The 19,146-nt window shown below is 34.7% G+C and overlaps 1 protein-coding gene and 1 long non-coding RNA gene across 6 annotated transcripts in view; both read right to left on the bottom strand.

Annotated features, from left to right (window-relative positions):
* The window catches only part of PPP4R3B (protein phosphatase 4 regulatory subunit 3B), a 64,854-nt gene that overhangs the window by 30,601 nt on the left and 15,107 nt on the right, over positions 1–19,146 (bottom strand). For 2 of the 5 annotated variants that reach the window (XM_058684053.1, XM_058684052.1), the window contains exons 4-7: positions 13,676–14,299; positions 6,863–6,940; positions 5,459–5,575; positions 3,881–3,997 (exon numbers count right to left, since the gene is read on the bottom strand). In XM_058684053.1, coding sequence (XP_058540036.1) covers positions 3,881–3,997; positions 5,459–5,575; positions 6,863–6,940; positions 13,676–14,299 — 936 coding nt within the window. Of the gene's footprint in view, positions 1–3,880; positions 3,998–5,458; positions 5,576–6,862; positions 6,941–13,675; positions 14,328–19,146 lie in introns of all 5 variants that reach the window. The other 3 variants (XM_058684056.1, XM_058684054.1, XM_058684055.1) reach the window with 3 other exon arrangements.
* LOC131485078 (uncharacterized) lies at positions 9,593–11,630 on the bottom strand. The gene is made up of 2 exons (XR_009248628.1): positions 9,963–11,630; positions 9,593–9,741 (listed from the first exon to the last, which is right to left on the bottom strand). It is a non-coding gene; the product is annotated as an uncharacterized LOC131485078 (long non-coding RNA).

Genomic DNA, 19,146 nt, shown 5'->3' with positions numbered 1-19,146 from the left:
AACCATTATATAGTAACTCCAGTGAATATGTATCAATCTTGGAGCACCAAAATCTATTCAAGAGAACACCGTCTTAAATTTATAGATACACATTTTTTAAAATCTGCTCCCCCTTAAACTTATAGTTTTAAGTAAGAGGGCCCAGTGACTCCCTCCCCATTAAAACCTGCTTATTCCTATGGTCTTTTTTTCTTTTCTTTTCTTTTCTTTTTTATTTTTACTTCTTTTTACACTGCCATAGAAACTTCTGCATTTGTAACCTTCAAATCAGAGTCAGCCTCTAAATGCCACCATCATTGACCTACAATATTCTAAGAAAGGGGTGTAAGTCAGGGGTTGGCAAACTACAAAACTACTTTGCTCGTTGCCTACTTTGTAAATAAATTTTTACAGTAAAAAATTTACTAGAATACAGCTATACTATTCGTTTTCAAACCATCTACAGACAGTTCATACTACAACGGCAAGGCTGAGTCTGCAACAGAGCCCATAAGGCCCACCAAGTCATATTTATGTTTTGGCCTTTTAAGAAAATTTTGCTATCCTTCACCTAAATAGCAACATTTAAGTGAATTTAACCAAGGTTTCAGGGAGATTTTTTCAAGGTTTTAATAATTTCTAAATCAAAGTTTTAGAGAAATGATATCCTCATTTGTTTCATTACCACACTTCAACCTCACACTATTCTTAGAAGCACATACTGGTTTTTAAAGTATGATATTGAGATACATTTTATAATCCACGGTATTAGACAGTCACTATCAGCCAAGTAGCAACCATGACAAAGTCAAATAAATACTTTCCACTAGCACTCTCTGGTAAGATAAAAAAATATTAGCATCCATGTATCTTAGATTCCATGAATATAGTAAACAAGAAAAAAAGAATGACAGGAGTGGGAACATTATTCTGAAGTAGAATAAAAATAACTGATGGATATTGTGGAAACATTTTTTTTTAATGTGAATGTAAGAATTATTAGAAAATAATGCATGTGAAATTTGTTCTGCAACTTGAAGGCCTGCAAGTATTAGAGAAATAATACTTCTTTTAATCCATTCTGACATGTTAGAAGAATGCAAAAATAGCTCTTCAAATTCTACAGAACTAAATGGTCCAACTCCTTAAGTCTGTGCAATGGCATAACAGTCTGAACAAAAATACCCGTAAGTTCAGTTTTTAAATTTGAGGGAATTTCTTGATGGGATGCACTGAAGGAAACATTATTTTTACACCATTCCTGTCACAAATAAATAACCTAACTCGAATCATGAGGAAACATTAGATAAAACCAAATTGCTGAATACTGGAGCAGAAAGTTTTCATTTTTGTCTTGGCTAAGATGAACATTTTGGGATAATGACAAAATCTGAATTAGGACTGCAGTTAGATATACCACCGTAAAAATATTAACTTCTTGATTTTGATCATTATAAACATAATTATATTATAGATAGACACTGAAGTAGGGGTAAAAAGGCATTGTGTCATCATTTCTGTACCTTATTCTTCAATGGTTTAGAACGAAAAATAATTATGTTTGTATGTAAATGTGTACATATAAACATAAGCAAGGAAAGAAAATGATAAAGCAAATTAGAGATAAAATATTAACAACTGGGGAACCTGGATGAAGTGTATATAGGAGTTCTTCATACTATTAATTGTGAATTAATACAGAATTTTAAATTTTCTGTAAATTTAAAATTATTTCAAAATAAGTTAAAAAATGGATGCAATTTTAAGAAACATGATTATGTTCAATATAAAATATTGAATAGTTGGGACGCCTGGGTGGATCAGTTGGTTAAGTGTCCAACTTTGGCTCAGGTCATGATCTCACGGCTTGTGAGTTCAAGCCCCATGTCGGGCTCTGTGCTGATATCTCAGAGCCTGGAGCCTCTTCAGATTCTATGTCTCTTTCTCTCTCTCTGACCCTCCCCTGCTCACATTGTCTCTCAAAAATAAATAAACATTAAAAAAAATAATAATAATAAAATATTGAACAGTTAATTCTAAGAGATTAGCTTATGTATTTTTAACTTTATTAAGGCAAATTATATCTCCCAGAATTATTTTAAAGTAAATTCCTTATATATAATTATTTCAGTATAAATCTTTACAAGATAAGGACTCTTAAGAAGAAAAAAAAAAACTCAATGCTATTATCATACCTAAAAAAATTAACAATATGAATATATTCCTAAGTGAGAAATACAATGCAAATACCTGCCAAAATAAGTGGTTGAATAATAGCTGGATTACTTACCCAGTCATATCCTAAAATAAGTTTTACTAAATGTTTCAGAGGGCATTAACATAAAAATATGTGAAATCTGTGGCAGAATAAAAAGACAGCAATTATCACTAAATCTATCCTTCTAGCTTAGAAATAATGACTATGGTAAAAAATGTTAATATTTCCTGTGTCTCAACACATATTTTAATATGTAATCCAAGTTCTAAAACCAAATCTGCTCCATAATACTGGAAAGAAAAGTTTGAATGCTGTGCATTTATTTTAAAAGGCCATCAAAATATCAACTGCCCACCAAATACACAGTTTAAGTCTTCTCTTTTTAAAGGTTACCAGGAACCCAATGTAGAATTGTAGAATCCTCAATTTTGAAGGAAAAAAAAAAGAAATCTATCCTCTTTTGTGGGCTAACTCAACTATTTGGAGGCAACACATTTTTAAACTGTTAAACTGCTAGATCTCAGAAAATTTGGAGAAATGAAAGACCTTGAAGATTAGGATTCTATCAACATGAAAAACTGAGAAAGGGACTTTTCATAGTTAAAAATCAGTAAGTGCTTCTCTAAGTCTCATCCATCAATTAAATGTAAACAAGGAAGTATTTCTAAAGAAAACAAATAAAAACTTTCAGAGTAAAGAATTCTAAAAATTAGTTTATTATTCTCTTCGTCTGAAGAGATTTTATGATGGATGTCCTTAATCAATGCATATCACTGAGGATGCAGCAATTAAGAGTGTTAATTTCAGAGTTACTTTCTGTAAAGCTGGCACTAAGATACACATACCAATAGTGAGATTATAAACTAATAAACTAGGTATCTGACTTTCTTTAAAGTCAGATTTAACACCTTTTGGGTTTAATAAAAAAAACCCTTAAAATATACTTAAAGATTTTTTCCTCTTTCTTCTACTGCCTAAAACTGTAGCATTAGCTCAAACTGATTCTAAAATAAAATGACTTTAAAAAGAAATACCCTGGAAATATCTAACAAAGAATGTAAAAAATCTAAGGAGAAATTAAAAGATTAAACACAAAACAGCAACTGTATTTTAATTCAAAAGTAACTCATGCAATGAGAAATCATACAATGGGAATCAAAATCTTCTTTAAGAAGGAACATAATTATACTCATTTTCTTCTTAATACTAAAACGTATTTGATATAAGAAAGACTACTTTAAATTATAGTTCTATGTTCATTTCGTTCTTAAACAGTTTAAAGGAAAAGTTTAAGTATTTCCATAGTGGGAAAACACATTGGTCTCATTCTTAAACATTCATTCACATGGGGAAAAAAAAGACACATTTAAACAAGGGAAAACAATTTGCTGGTTTTACCAGGTAAGTGCCTGAGCTAAGGGTTTGAAATTATACCTCATTAGCACTTGAACTTTTTTAAATAATTCGATTCTGTTGTAATATATTTATCTCAATACGAGTTTGAATACAGTTTGTAAAATAATTCAAATGCCACATATTCTGGGCTTGCTAATGTCACAAATGATCAGAAATCTACTATTTTGCTTCACTGAAGATTAAGACTGCAGTTAAACCTTTTCTCTCAATAGTATGCCAACACTACTCTACAGGTAATTCACACATAATCATAGCATTATTACTTACATCATCACTCTGCTGGGCTTCTTGCATTACAAATTCTCGGACCATAGATGGACTAAACTCTACTAGATAAGAAAATATATCTGTAGCTGCTGATCTAACTTGCAAATCATCCATGCCCTAATAAAAGGAAAATTAGGTTACTTAGAGACTGTTAACAAAAACTGTGCTGTGTTCCTTTTCTTTCCCAAATCTATACACACCAACTTTTTGGAATTAGACATTGTACTGGATTCAAAATGTATAATCTCTCCATCCTATACTTCCTTTTATTTTACAAATATAAAAAACTTTCAAGCAGCTCAATGATTAGTTTGTGCCAGTTTTTACCACCACGAAGATAAATATTCAGGGAATTTAAATGTAAGAATCAACATGGGATTATAAAGAAATACTTTACAAATACTGTACAGAAATTTTTTTCGATTTAAATATATGCAAAATGTGAATGATGTTACCTAGTTAAGACTCCATAACTTTCCAGAATCCATCTTTGGTCCTGGATTTATTTGCCAGTTACTCTTTAGTAACTGATTCTTTTATGACTCTCCTAATAGAGGATGCTTTTGAAAATACTGGGTATTTTCACTCTTTTTCCACAACTTAGTTTTCTAAGGTACTGATCCATAACATGAAGGATACATGACTCGTAAGTTACAAAATCTCCCAAGTGATTCTGAACACATTCCCTAACTCAGCAGTTCTCCAAGTGTTGTCCAGGGAATCCTGGTGAGGTGTCCAACACCCTTTTCAGGAACCACATGAAATTAAAAACTATTTTCATAATAATAAATAATCCTAGGGCATTATCAGCCCTTTTCACTCTCAGTATATCACAAGTATAGTGGGGTTTTCCAGAGGCTATAAGACATATGATATCACAACAAATTAAATGCAGAAGTTGCTATGAGAATCTAGCTGTCTTCTGTTAAACCAAATGTTAAAGAGATTGCCAAAAAAAAAAAAAAAAAAAAAAATGAAATGCCATTCTTCCACTAAAATGTTTTGTTCTGAAAAATTATTTTTATAAGTTATATTATTTATGTTTATCATTTTAAAATGAAATAAATATTTTTAATTTTTCATACAATACCAATGGATAAAAATCATAAACAGATATATATGAGAACCACTGCCCTAACCCATATTGCAGAATGAGCTGCCTTGGTCCAGTCTGCCCTTACTCTACTCTCACTGGTCTAAAAAGGAAAGACATTGAGCTGCTTTGGTCCAGTCTGCCCTTACTCTACTCTCACTGGTCTAAAAAGGAAAGACATTTTAAAAATTTCTATAAAACATACTTAATATTGCTACAGAAGAGATAATAGTCTTGAAAACACACGTGGGATTTTAATTCACTTGAAGCCATATTATATCCAAGTGCTTACATATTAATATTACAAATTCAAGTTAATAAAAATCTGAAGATGGAACACATTTGTAGTAATTCACTATCAAGTGAATCATAACCTAAACTATACAATTCAATATGCATTACTATAATAAATACTTTCACATATGTAATATAAAGGTACGAGAAATTCACAACTTCAAAAACATGAAAAGAAGTTGGATAATTACCATTACAATTTCAAGAGCAGGCAGAATCCCCAATTTTGCCAAAGTTTTGAAAAATGCATCCCTGTTTTGAGGTTGTAATGTCTGAGAAAATGCACAAAATTCCTTGAAAAAATTAACCTGCAATGTTAGAAAGTATAGTGAGAAGTTGACACACATAACAGCAAACTTGGGCTCACTTTAATGTGATATACCATAGCATGATATGCCCTTCTGAAGGACCTTGCCTCTTCAGGGTATCTTGGCCCCTCAAAACCTGTAAAGAACATCTTAAAAACTAGCATCCCACTAAAACTAAGCTTCGCATTATTTCCATAAAATGAACGATGAACTCTCCCAAGGCATACAGTGTACATGTTGTATGTGGAGTCTCAGAGAGTGAATATACATATAGTATTTTCAATTCATGATTCAGTTGTAAAAATGTCATGTAAGGTATGTATTTTGAATTAGAACATGTATTTTTGTAGAAACATGCTATATAAAATAAATGGTAGCTGGGTTCTCAGACAGCTCTCAAAAGTACAATTTCATTTACAAGAACTGGAAAGGACATTAAAAGATTCCCGAGTTTAAAGGCCTAATTTTATAAATGAGAAAACTGAGTAGGCTATTACCTACACCAAGATGACTTGGCTAATTTAAACCTGTAATCTCTCATTACTTTTTAAAACCCAAGTACCTGATTATAATGTTTAAAGAAAATGACAAACTGCTGGTAAGTAGCAATCATTATTCTCTTCCTCCAAAGCATGGTTCGTATCTCAGAAAATACATACATTCAAAAGAAAAAAACATTTCCAAGAACCAAATTACTTATCATTCATGTATTCAAGAAGTACTGTCCTTACCTTTTGTTTTGTTTTTTGAAAAGAGCCGTTCTATAATGTATCTACAACCATAAAAATGTATGAGTTTGTAGTTTTGTCCTAACATAAACCCCATATCTTATTTGGGGATTTTTAAGCACATGAATTCCCTCACTGGAGGAAAAAAACACACGTCAAAATACTTTAAGAAACTGGCAAATATACAAAACAATAAGTTTGAGAAACTTTGAGAGTAATCATTTTATAGAATAAATGTGTACTTTTCATCTTAATTATAAAAAATTCTCTCTTAACAAATTCAATATTAAAAGTTGTATTAGCCAAGAGTAAGTGCGCTTCAAAGGTTTGAATTTAGGGGTGCCTGGGTGGCTCAGTTGGTTTAAGTGTCCAACTTTGGCTCAGGTCATGATCTAATCGTTCACAAGTTGGAGCCCTACATCAAGCTCTGTGTTGATAGCACAGTGCCTGCTTAGGATTCTTACTCTCTCCCTCTCTGCCCCTCCCCCACTCACACTTTCTCTCTCAAAATAAACTTAAAAAAAAATAAAGGTTTGAATTTCAAGAATAAATTACTTACCAACTCACGCCGTTTATCATCATCTGTAGCCTCATCCGTTAATTGTGCAAAAACTTCCGACAGAAACTTCTCATCTTCCTACATGAGAAGAAATAATTACTATGAAATAGTCTAACAAAAGTATAAAGTTATACTCACTTACATGATTTACACAAATTATAATAAAAGTAGCTGAAAACCTAATAGTTTCATCATAAACCTTAAAATTCCAGGGCATATTCATGTTATAGTTTTCAACCCTGATTATACCATTTATTATTAATTATACATACACTAATACCTCATTTAACCAGAAACCTCAGCTATGAAGAATCATTTGGAGACCAAAAATAACCAGTTGTTCTAGGTAATGCATGAAAACTCACTTATTTTAGGTTAGTTTAGTTTTTTAAAATATTTATTTATCTTTGAGAGACTGAGCACGAACGGGGGAGGGATAGAGAAAGAGGGGGATAGAACACCATGTGGAGCTCAAACTCATGAACCATTAGATCATGATGTGACGCAAAGTTGGATACTTAACCGACTGAGCTACCCAGGTGCCCCAAAACTCATGCATTTTAACTGAGAGACACTGTAGCTCCTTCTCAGGGTCTGTTTATTTATTCTTAATTTAAATATAATTCAAACAAGTTTGAAGAGTTCATTGTCGGTCCACTGAAGATTAGAAAAATGAATTACAAATATGGCACAGGGACAACAGTAAAGGAGACAGAATTCTGGCAGCAGTAAGACTGGACTGCAAAACCTTTTAAAACACAAGAACTCATGAAATATAATTTAGGGTTATTTGGGGTACAGGCTTATATTTTCTTGTGGTCCCCAAGTACACAGAGAAATGATAAAGCACTACAATAATTGCTTTTCACACTGATGACTCTGAGGTATTAAAAGGCAGATATATGTTAATTTCTCTAAGCACTGTTTACAAGGACAAACAAAAATACAGTATAGTATATACTGTATAATCTTATTTTTAATATAAATTTGTGTCTAAAGTCTAAAAGGGAGAAACATTAAAATGTTAATTGTGATTATCTTTTGGTGATGGATTATGAGCAATTTTTTTGCTTATCTTTATTTTCTAGTTTTCCACAATAAGAGTGGACTATTAAATTACTAAAGAAAAAAATGACATGAATATTGAAATCCACTTTGTGGAGATCCATCAAGATCTGCTAAAAAATATTGTGCTTTTAAATTTCACTTATTTTTAAAATTCACTTTTATGAAATACAATTTGTATTAACTTTAATTAAAGTAGCATGTTCTTAGAATTTTTGACTTAGTGGTTGACAAAAAAATCAAATTATAACATGTTAAGGATGTACCTTAAATACCTGCCTTTTTGCTTGGATCATCTGTGAAGCAGTTTCAATCTCTTAAATAAGTTTAAAAAAAATAAGATAAAGCATATATAAAAAAATGAATGAAGACTACTAGATACAATCACAGAAGATGTAACATACTCTCCCACTAACCATCCATCAGTGTTACTTAAAGAATACTGAGAGACAAACCCATTCATTAGTCTGACTCAGAATGGTGTTTGTTTTGTTCTCTATTTTGCTGACTTCTAGACCTTATATACTATGGCCTGACTCATCTATTTCTGAGAGAATTCAACTGCATATGCAATCTTATACTTATCCCTCAAATCACTTTTTCTAAATACTTTTTATCTCAATATTTTAGGTTTTGGTGAATACACATTTACCTCCACTTAAACCTTTTATAATTTTTTTTTCTTCTTGAATCTTTCTCAGATTAAATCCTCCTTTCTTCTCTAAGGATCTTTAACTTTTTAAAGAATATTTTCATAGGAAAATAGTTCCACTTCTTTCATAAATGCAATTTCTTACATGATTCATTATTTGTGTGCTGAAAGCTAGAACTGGATAATGTATTAGGGAGGGAATTTCAAGTATTACCGTCTGCTAGGAGAATGTTTTCTAATTCCTGGTATATATATATTTTTTGATTTCTAATCTTATTCTTGTAATACTCTACAAAAGCACTCTGTTCAGTGCACTAGTAAAAAAGCAATTGATTGACAGCTTAAAGTGCTTCATAAATATAACTGTAATGTCTCCCCCTAAATACCTGGTTCTCCAATTAAACTAGTCTCTTTAGATCACTTCAGTTCTTCTTTTTCATAAAGGCCTTTGTTTAAAAAAAAATTTTTTTTAAGTTTATTTTTAGAGAGAGAGCAAGCAGGATAGGGGCAGAAAGAGAGGGAGAGAGAGAATCCCAAGCAGGCTCTGCACTGTGTGGAGCCCAAAGCAGGGCTCAAACCAACGAACCATGAGATCATGATCTGAGCAGAAACCAAGAGTCTGAAGTTTAACCGAATGATCTACCCAGGCACCCCTAAAAGCCTTTGTAACTATTTTCAGTCAAATTGTGTGTGGCTGTCTTTTTGAATTACACAACAAAACCTTATGGGGAAAAAGGGGGCCTTTTTTAAAAAAGTGAATCTGGGGCGCCTGGGTGGTGCAGTCGGTTAAGCGTCTGACTTCAGCCAGGTCACGATCTCGCGGTCCGTGAGTTCGAGCCCCGCGTCGGGCTCTGGGCTGATGGCTCGGAGCCTGGAGCCTGTTTCCGATTCTGTGTCTCCCTCTCTCTGCCCCTCCCCCGTTCATGCTCTGTCTGTCTCTCTCTGTCCCAAAAATAAATAAAAAACGTTGAAAAAAAAATAAAAAAATAAAAAAAATAAAAAAAATAAAAAAATAAAAAAGTGAATCAAACTTTTCTTTGAATTAAACAGGCACGCGCTCAAAACTCCCAAATCCCGGGGGCACCTGGTGGCTCAGCTGGTAGAGTATGCAACTCTTAATCCTGGGGTCGTGAGTTTGAGCCCACATTGGGTGTAGAGTTTACTTTAAAAAACAAAAAACCCGGGGCGCCTGGGTGGCTTGGTCGGTTAAGCATCCGACTTCGGTTCAGGTCATGATCTCACGGTCCGTGAGTTCGAGCCCCGTGTCGGGCTCTGTGCTGACAGCTCAGAGCCTGGAGCCTGTTTCAGATTCTGTGTCTCCCTCTCTCTCTGCCCCTCCCCTGTTCATACTCTGTCTCTCTCTGTCTCAAAAATAAATAAAACGTTAAAAAACAAAAAACCCAAACCCAGAACCCATCCACCATTACTAGACTCATGTAAAGACAGAAAGTTGGAATTAGATCAGACTTTAAGAGATTACAGAGATTGCCTAGTCCAATTTTAAATTTCAAAAGACTGATGCCCAAAGAGTGGACATTATCCAAAGGGCTAGTGACAGAGATGGATTTAGAATCCAGGTCACGGGGGTGCCCAGATGGCTCAGTCGGTTAAGCGGCCGACTTAGGCTCAGGTCATGATCTCACAGCCTGTGAGTTTGAGCCCAGTGTCGGGCTCTGTGCTGACAGCTCAGAGCCTGGAGCCTGCTTCGGATTCTGTGTCCCCTGCTCTCTGCCCCTTGCCCACTAGAGCTGTTTCTCAAAAATAAATAAACATTTAAAAAAAAATTATTAGAATCCACGTCACCTGCATGATCTGGTTTTTGTTACTCTCACCATGTAAAATAGACTACAGGACAGATTTCTAACTAGTTCAAAGTAATGAAACAAACCAAAGTAAAACACACACACACAAACTAGACTACGCCAAAATAGTAAGATAAAATGTAATATGTTAAATTCTTACATGAATCCAAAAACTTCTGAAAAATGAAGAACGAATTATTGTAAATTTTTCCTTAAAGGCATGAAGAGATTTTACCATAGCTCCTTAGTAAGTGGGATGAAAGTTTAGAAATTTTTTTTAGTAAGCTGAAATCCACAAAATATGTTAAACAAGAAATAAAACCACTGATTTTACTGGGTTTGTGTTCAGCTCAACTCTTATTTATGGAATAGTGGAGATAACATGTAATGTATTAAAACGTTAACATTTGAGATACCTATCCTCAATCATTTCTAGTGAAGGAAGTTAAAACTTGTTTTGAAAAGGACTTTAATCTGTAGCTGTGTGAAAATAACCTCAATTTATTGGTTTTAGGGATTTAATTCATAAAAAACATTTTTAAGTATAAATTTCAATTCTGGGCACACGGGATTTTGATATGCAATTTGCTAGAAAATTCAGGTTAACTAAACTCTTATGCCCTAATCAAGCTTTAGAGAATCTCAACATGTATTAAAGTACATACCAGGAGCCAGGGACCACAGTAAGTGCTTTCATGTAATTTCTCAGTTAATTACCCTAATTTAGGCTAGGAGTTATGTTATGTACCTTTACACTAACTCATTTTGGTCCAGATAGATACAATCTTTACATTTGCACTTGCTTATGTAACTCATACAACAGTAGGCCAATACTCATTTAAGAAGCTATAGATACGTATCCTAGTTAGCTAGAAGGGTATCTGGAAACATCTAATACTTAGCCAAAAAATTTCTACATGGAAACCTCAGAGGTGGGCTTTAGGAAATGAGCCTTTAGAGGTCACTCACCATAATCGTAATTCTTTTCTTTTCACATACTGTTGAGAACAGAAAACAGAATTCAGCATCACGGCTGAAATGGAGAGATAACTAAGTGCTAAACCTTAGATATGCAACAGGTAGTTCACAGTATCTACTTCATAAATGTATCTCACGGACCAGAAATGAGTAAGACTTTCTTTTCTTAAAGCTATGCTTGATTTATATAATTATAGCCTTTACAAATAGATCTATGAGAAAATATATAAACTGACATAAAGAGTTCAAATACTTACAGATTAGTTTGCATAATTTTTTTTTTTTTCAACGTTTTTTATTTATTTTTGGGACAGAGAGAGACAGAGCATGAACGGGGGAGGGGCAGAGAGAGAGGGAGACACAGAATCGGAAACAGGCTCCAGGCTCCGAGCCATCAGCCCAGAGCCCGATGCGGGGCTCGAACTCACGGACCGCGAGATCGTGACCCGGCTGAAGTCGGACGCTTAACCGACTGCGCCACCCAGGCGCCCCTGCATAATTTTTAAGTATATAAAGCATTTATGATTTATTATTATGGATTTGGAACCCCTTCTGATGTCAAAGCAGTCATTTGAAAGCTTCTGCACTTAAGCTTCTGTCACTGGGTTCTTTTCTTTACATCAGCTATATTGACTGTAGGTCTATTTCCAAACTCCTGAGACTGTAACTGTTTTTCTGTCAGCAAGTGAAATGGCATCCTGAATTGTATAGTACAAACGGTTTTAAAAAGCAGGTCTCATGTATAACAAATGGAACCCCATGCCTAAGTCTATTTTCCCTTATACTTATTATTGTGGAATAAGGAAAACTGCTAGGTGAAAGCATGATCTAAAGAAGTAAACCCTATACAAAAAGTAAAGTAACAACAGAAAGATGAATGATGACTGTTAACATCATAAAACGGAATCTCACAACTAAGAGCTAAGTACTAAGTCAGAAACTCTCAACTGTTTGGATCTCTTAAACTCTTAAACCTTATGGAGTACCCCAGAGAGTTTTATTATGTGGATTATGTTTGGCAATACTGACAACAAAACAGAGACATTTAAAAACATTTACTAATTTGTTTTAAAAATAAGATATAAGTTTATGTAAATATATTTATGAAAATTTTTATAAATTTAGAAAAAAGAGTGGCTCTGTTTTACATTTTTGCAAATCTCTGTAATGTTTGGCTTAATAGAAGAAAACTACATTCTCACATCTTCTTTGACATTCAATCTGTTGCAATACAATATTTTGAAGTACAAGAAGAAAATACAGCCTCACACTGACAAGAAGTTGGAAAAGGAAAAACCCCACAGAACTCTGAAAGGGCTTTAGGAGCCCCTAGAACACACTTGAGAACCACTACTACACTATGTATATTTAAGCTGCTCAAGAAACTTATTCAGTGATATGGACATAACAAAGACAGTTATGCAGGAAACTGTGGGTATAGTATACTACCACAAGTAAAGGAAAATCTTCAAATTCCTCCTTATTACACTGTTAGCATATAAAGGATTAACATGCTAAACATGGTATAAACTATTTTACAACTCAAGGAGACAGATTAAAACCAACCTCACACAGCAAATAATCTAGTTATCATTTCCTGAAAATTAACAAATGTTAATTTAGATGTGCTGACTACACATTTGAATTATTTGGAAAACTTTAAGCACACACATTCATATGTACTATCCCCCCAATAATAACTAGATCTCACAAAATGGACTAAAAATAATCTTAGAAACAGCTGCTTTGGTTTGGGATGATAAAAAAGTTCCGGAAATGGACAATGGTGATGGTTGCATAACACTAAGAAGGTACTTAATGCTATGAATTGTATACATAAAAAAAGGTTAAAATGATGAATATTTTGTCATATATATTTTATAATTTTCTAAATGCATGCAAAAATGAAGTTAAAAAAATTTACATGATAGGACACTTAAAAATTTAAAAGGTCACATTATGAAAGGATTCTTTCCTTTGGGGCACCTAGGTGGCTCAGCTGATTAAGCATCCAACTCTTGATTTTGGCTCAGGTTGTGATCACATGGTTTGTGAGACTGAGCCCCACGACAGGCTCTGTGATGACAGTGCAGAGCCTGCTTGGGATATTCTCTCTCTGCCCCTCCCTCCACTAGTAAATGCACTCCCTCTCAAAATAAAAAATACTTAAAAAAAAAAAAGAGATAAAGCTCTATTTTCTATGCTCAATAGTACATTTAAAGTAAACAAAAGAAAACTTTCAAAAAGTAATGAACACCAGCTTTAACTATTAAGGAGAATACCTAAAATAATATAAGAACACTTTAGTTTACTTACCTGCAACATGCTGACTATCTCAACTTTGTTGAAGAAAATAAAAGATGTAAGAGTAGAAAGAAAATTCTCTTCAAAAACGGATGGTGTAGGCAAAATGATGTCCTGAATGTACTGTACCCTGTAAGTCTGATGTATTTTTTGCCTTAATTCAGAGTCTGTTATTGGTATAACTTCCTTAAACTTTGCAGTTTTGGTCAAGAATTCTCTATGCCTTTTTGGCTGAGCCAAAGCAGGGTCATATTCAAGGCATCCCACGACATCCATGATGCACTCATCAGAAAACATTACTTCAAACAATGTTGCCTTATTTAGGAATAAGATTCCTCTAATAATTTCATACAAATGATGTAAGCCTTCAGTGTTTTCTAGGTTCTCACAAGCTTGGAACAGCTGCAGTAGTTTTTTAATATAGCCTTCGTTTTCCAAGGCCAGAGCCAGCTTTTCCCTACGGATAGGTGAGGAGAGAACTGAGGTAACTAAGTCAGCAATCTCTTCAAGTTTATTGAGTTCACATGTGGGCAGGTCAATCAGATGACTGGTTTCAGGCATTTCTTCAAATCGTTCTTCTTCTGATTCATCAATGAGGTCCTGTGTGACTTCCACTGATGGATCCTTACCTTGAACCTAAAAACATCCAAGTACAGCTGGTTACCTTAAAATACAAAAGAATTCAAAATTTTGGAAATCAAATCACTGACCACTGGATTTAAGTAAAAAATACCTTGCAAAGAAACATTATTAGCCACATAATCACTGTTAATTAAAAATGAAGTCCACGGTACATGGGTGGCTCAATCGGTTAAGTGTCCAACTTCGGCCCAGGTCATGATCTCATGGTCCATAAGTTTGAGTCCGCATAGAGTTCTAGCAGACAGCTGAGCCTGGAGCCTGCTTCGGATTCTGGTCTCCCTCTCTGCCCCTTCCCTGCTTGCCCTCTCTCTCTCTCTCTTTCAAAAATAAACATTATAAAAAAAAAAAAAAAAAAGAAAGTGAAGTCTAGAGGGGGAAAACACACCCAGTTTAGAGTCAATTATTGGAAGAGTCTCAATTTCACCTCTAAATTTCCCAACTTATAACTTGAGGTTAATTAACTCTGACCCCTGACAATATATTTATTTCAGCTAATATTACACTGATTTATTTGAGGTTATGTAATAACCATGTGCAGTTTAATAACTTCCCTACATCTACTAATTTTGAATTCTGCTGAAGGTTAACTCTTCTGTGGGGCCCCCAAATTAGGGACGGCTCTTAATGCACCATCCATTGGCCTGACAAAACACTATTAAGTTTAAACCAAACTAAAACCCAACTTCTTGGATATTCAAGAGTGAGAAGATTTCCTCAAATTAATTTTGAAATTCACTTTTGAAAAAATACTTGCTTTTGCTAAGAGCCTGAAATTGTTTTAAAAAACAAAGAATACTGGGGCACTTGAGTGGCTCAGTCGGTTAAGTGTCCTACTTCAGCTCAGGTCATGATCTCACAGCTTGTGGGTTCGAGCCCCGCAACCGGCTCTGTGCTGACAGATCAGAGCCTGGAGACTGCTTTGGATTCTGTGTCTCCCTCTCTCTCTGCTCCTTCCCTGCTTGCACTCTGTCTCTCTCAAAATTAAATAAACATAAAAAAAAAATAAAAAATTTTTAAAAATTAAAAACAAAGATTTTTTTTTTTAAATTGGCATTTATTTAACATCTGTGATAAAAGCCTCCAAGTTCTAGTATCTAGAAAACACAATGAATAAACAACTGTTTTATGATTCAGGTTGATAGCTCAAGAAAAGCATGGCAAACTTGGGACAAGTTTCCTATAATGACACCTTAAAAAAAAATTTTTTTTTTTAATGTTTTATTTTTGAGAGAGAGAGACAGAATGCAAGCAGGGGAGTGGCAAAGAGTGAGGGAGACACAGAATCCAAAGCAGGCTCCAGGCTCTGAGCTGTCAGCACAGAGCCTGATGCAGGGCTCAAACTCCCGAACTGCAAGATCATGACCTGAGCTGAAGTTAGATACTCAACCTACTGAGACACCTAGGTGCCCCTATAATGATTTCTATAATGACTCTATTTAACATAAAAACTTTACTCTTCATAAATTTTTTCCTAATTCTTAACACAAGAGTGCAATTATCCTCTTTTCACCTCAAAACATCCAAATATCCTGAGATGAAAAAGCTCCACAAATTTCCAAATCTACCAAAGCAACATATGAAAAAAGATCTAAGGACTTATTAGAGAAAGTAGATATACTGATGCATATAAGAGACTTTTTCTCCTAGAGCATGAGCGTACTTCTTTTATTTCTGAGTTCTCAACAGAGGAGCTGGGCTTAGGGAGACTGACACGTAAATGTAGGAGAAAGTTTAAGTAACAAGGTCATAAGAGCAGTTCAGATAAAATGCCATGGAAATTCAGAGGAAGGGAAATTCCTTCCCACTCCTGGGAGTAAAGGGGGTGGTGTAGAAAGAATATAAGAAGAAATCATAAAAGCAGTGGCATTTGGACCTTCAAAGATGGGTAAGATTCAGATGGGGATAAAGGTATCCAAAGTACAAAGGGAATAGAGTCGGAGAGAGAGAAATGTGTGGTATGCATATGGCCAACAGCAAAACTGGAAATGAAGACTAAAGCCAGATTATGGAAAGTCAAGGGAAGTGAATGTGCAGTACTGTCCTTTAGAAAGTAAGGCATCAGTTGTATGGAATAAATTTGAGAATAAAGACAAATGAGGGTGTTATTCTGAAGTCTACATGAAGAACTGAATTTAGATAGTGATGTTGAGACAGATGAGGGACAGGACAGGTGTAAGAGAGAGGAAGAACCACAAATAACTCTATAGTTTTAAATCTGTCATTAAGAAGATTATGGCTCCTTTAACAAAAACTGGGAGCATGGAGAGGAATGGTTAATAAAAGGTCAGTTTTGTTAAGTTTGAGGTGTTTGAATACCCAGCTGGCAACTAAATCTGTGGGCCTACTACTCAGGAAAAATAGGACAGAAAACAGAAATTTGGTATTAGGGTAACTAAGGGTAACCATAGAAACAGAAGTAGAGCATGAGGTAGGGAAGGAAGAAGAATCAGATGTTACAAGGAAAGAATAAGAAGAAATCAGAGGAAGGGTGGCTGGCTGGCTCAGTCAGTGGAGTGTGCAACTCTTGATCTCAGGGTTGGGAGTTTGAGCCCCAACTTGGGTGTAGAGATTACTTAAAAATAAAATCGTAGGAACAACAACAAAACAAAAACAAAAAGAGGACATAGGAGGATTCAACTTACACTGCAAATGAATAGTTTGCATATGTTTAAGAACAAAAGCAAAGCTACAGAAGCATTCACTAGGTTATAGTATGTTTCTACATTATCTAGTATTATCCTTACAAGCTTCCTGGACTCTCTCCTAAATTTAACTCTCACTGACAGATTATATCAGACAGATCTGTCAATCCCACATAAATCAATGTATCTGTCTGGATATCAAGAGTGTTGCTCACTAAGCATTTCTGGTTTTCTCCTTTTTGTGGCACATGAGTTCTTTGCTTCCATGAAGTTGTATGTAGCTGTGTGATTTATTTTGGCCAATGAAATGTGAGCGAAGTGTCATGTGTAACTTCTGGGAAGACCTTCTAAAAGCCATTGTTCTGATTTGCTACCTGTCATTCTCACATTGCAATTAGCTTGAAAGTATCAAAATCAATTCTCTATCAGCCTGGGTCTCTGAGTGGCTCTGATAAGCACAGCCCCCTCTTATCCAACTCTAACCCTCATTCAACAAATAGCAGTAAGGAAAAAAAACTACTGTTGTGATAAGCCACTATTTTAGGATTTTGTTACTATAACACAATCTGGGGTTGCTCAGCTGGTTGGGTGTCTGACTTCTGGCTTTGGCTCAGGTCATGAGCTCACAGTTCATGAGATCAAGCCCTACATCGGGCTCTGTGCTGAGCATGGAGCCTGCTTGAAATTCTCTCTTTCCCTCTCTCCCTGGTCCTCCTTTGCTCTTGCTCCTCATTCTGAGTAAATATTAAAACAAAAAACGAAAAAAAAAGGAAAGAAAAGCTTTAAAAGAAAAACAAAACCCACAATCTAACCTTAACATTCTTAATGTCAGTCAACTACTATGCTGAGTGGGTGCATAAAAAATTTACACTATCAGTAGGGTTCTCAACAAAAATGTTTTTTTCCACACTCCTATCCTACATCCTTACATTTGCTGCTTTAATTTTTTCCCCTTTTTAAGTGTCAAACACTATTACTTTCCCCTTTAAGTCTCAGAAGAGAGACTTTTCTCCTTTGAAAAAGAGATCACCAGTACTCAACATACTCCCAACATCCTTCTTCTCCATCTTACAACTTATCTTCACTCATTTCCATCATCTCTTTCAAAGAAAATGTCCCTATCCTACCATTTTCTGAGGTTAAAACTTCCATATGCACTTTTGATTTTGTGTTTTCTGAAAGATACACACACACACACACACACACACACACACACACACACACACACACACACAGAAATTATCTTTGCTCTTCTTATAATTTATTGCTCTCTGAGCCGTCAAACTTTTCAGAGAGGAGTTCTACTTTCTCATTATAAGGTGTTAAAAAATAACTGTGTAATGTTTTTGTTGAAATTGTTTTTTCAAAGGTTAGCAATGATCTCTCAGAACTGAAGAGTAAAATATATAGTTCTGTGGAATACCATGCAGTAATGAGGAGCAATAAACTAGCTGTATATTCAGCAACATGCATAGATTTAAAAAGTACAGTACAACTCAGTTGTTTAGCAAAAAATTAAACTTCTTGGACCAGGAGAGTGGCCAAATCTAATGCCCCTTCCAAAGGCGTTTGGCAGAAGTTTCCAAAGGCAGAAAAGTGTGAGTAAAAATCACTAGCAAATGGGTAGAAGAAATAGTAACTAAGGGCAAAGGAATGAATAAATGGGTAAAGCAACAAGAAGCATCCAATATTAATACTAGTGCCTCAAGAAAGGATCAGAGCAAGAGATGATATTCTCTTAGCTCAATTTTATCAGATGCCTGGAAGGGTAAAAACCGTATGTTTGCCAAGATCACCTAGTTGAATGGAGGCCTGTAATTAAACCTGATGAGTTACACCACTCTGGGAGACATTTTGTCATATAATATAATGATACACTGAAACAATTGTTAGTGACCAATTGTACAGTCTGGCTAGTAACGTGCCAGACTTGTACTTTTCAGATACATCTACTACCATATCACAATATGGTGTAATACTAGCATTGTTGATCCAACTACCCTATGTACATAAGCCTCATGGTAAAATTAGTATTGATGATCAAATGTATTGGGAGACTGAGTTAAAGGCTGCTCAACATGAATGCTGATAGAAAATGACTGGCAGGAGGAAGAAATGGATTTTGTAAACCACCAGTTAATTTCTATGTAAAACACTCCTGTACAAGTATATCATAAGGTACAAATTACAGATCAAGGA

This window comes from Neofelis nebulosa, chromosome 9 (genome assembly GCF_028018385.1).
Source record: "Neofelis nebulosa isolate mNeoNeb1 chromosome 9, mNeoNeb1.pri, whole genome shotgun sequence".
NCBI classification, from domain to species: Eukaryota; Metazoa; Chordata; class Mammalia; order Carnivora; family Felidae; genus Neofelis; species Neofelis nebulosa.
This window is presented reverse-complemented; position numbering and strand designations above follow the sequence as displayed.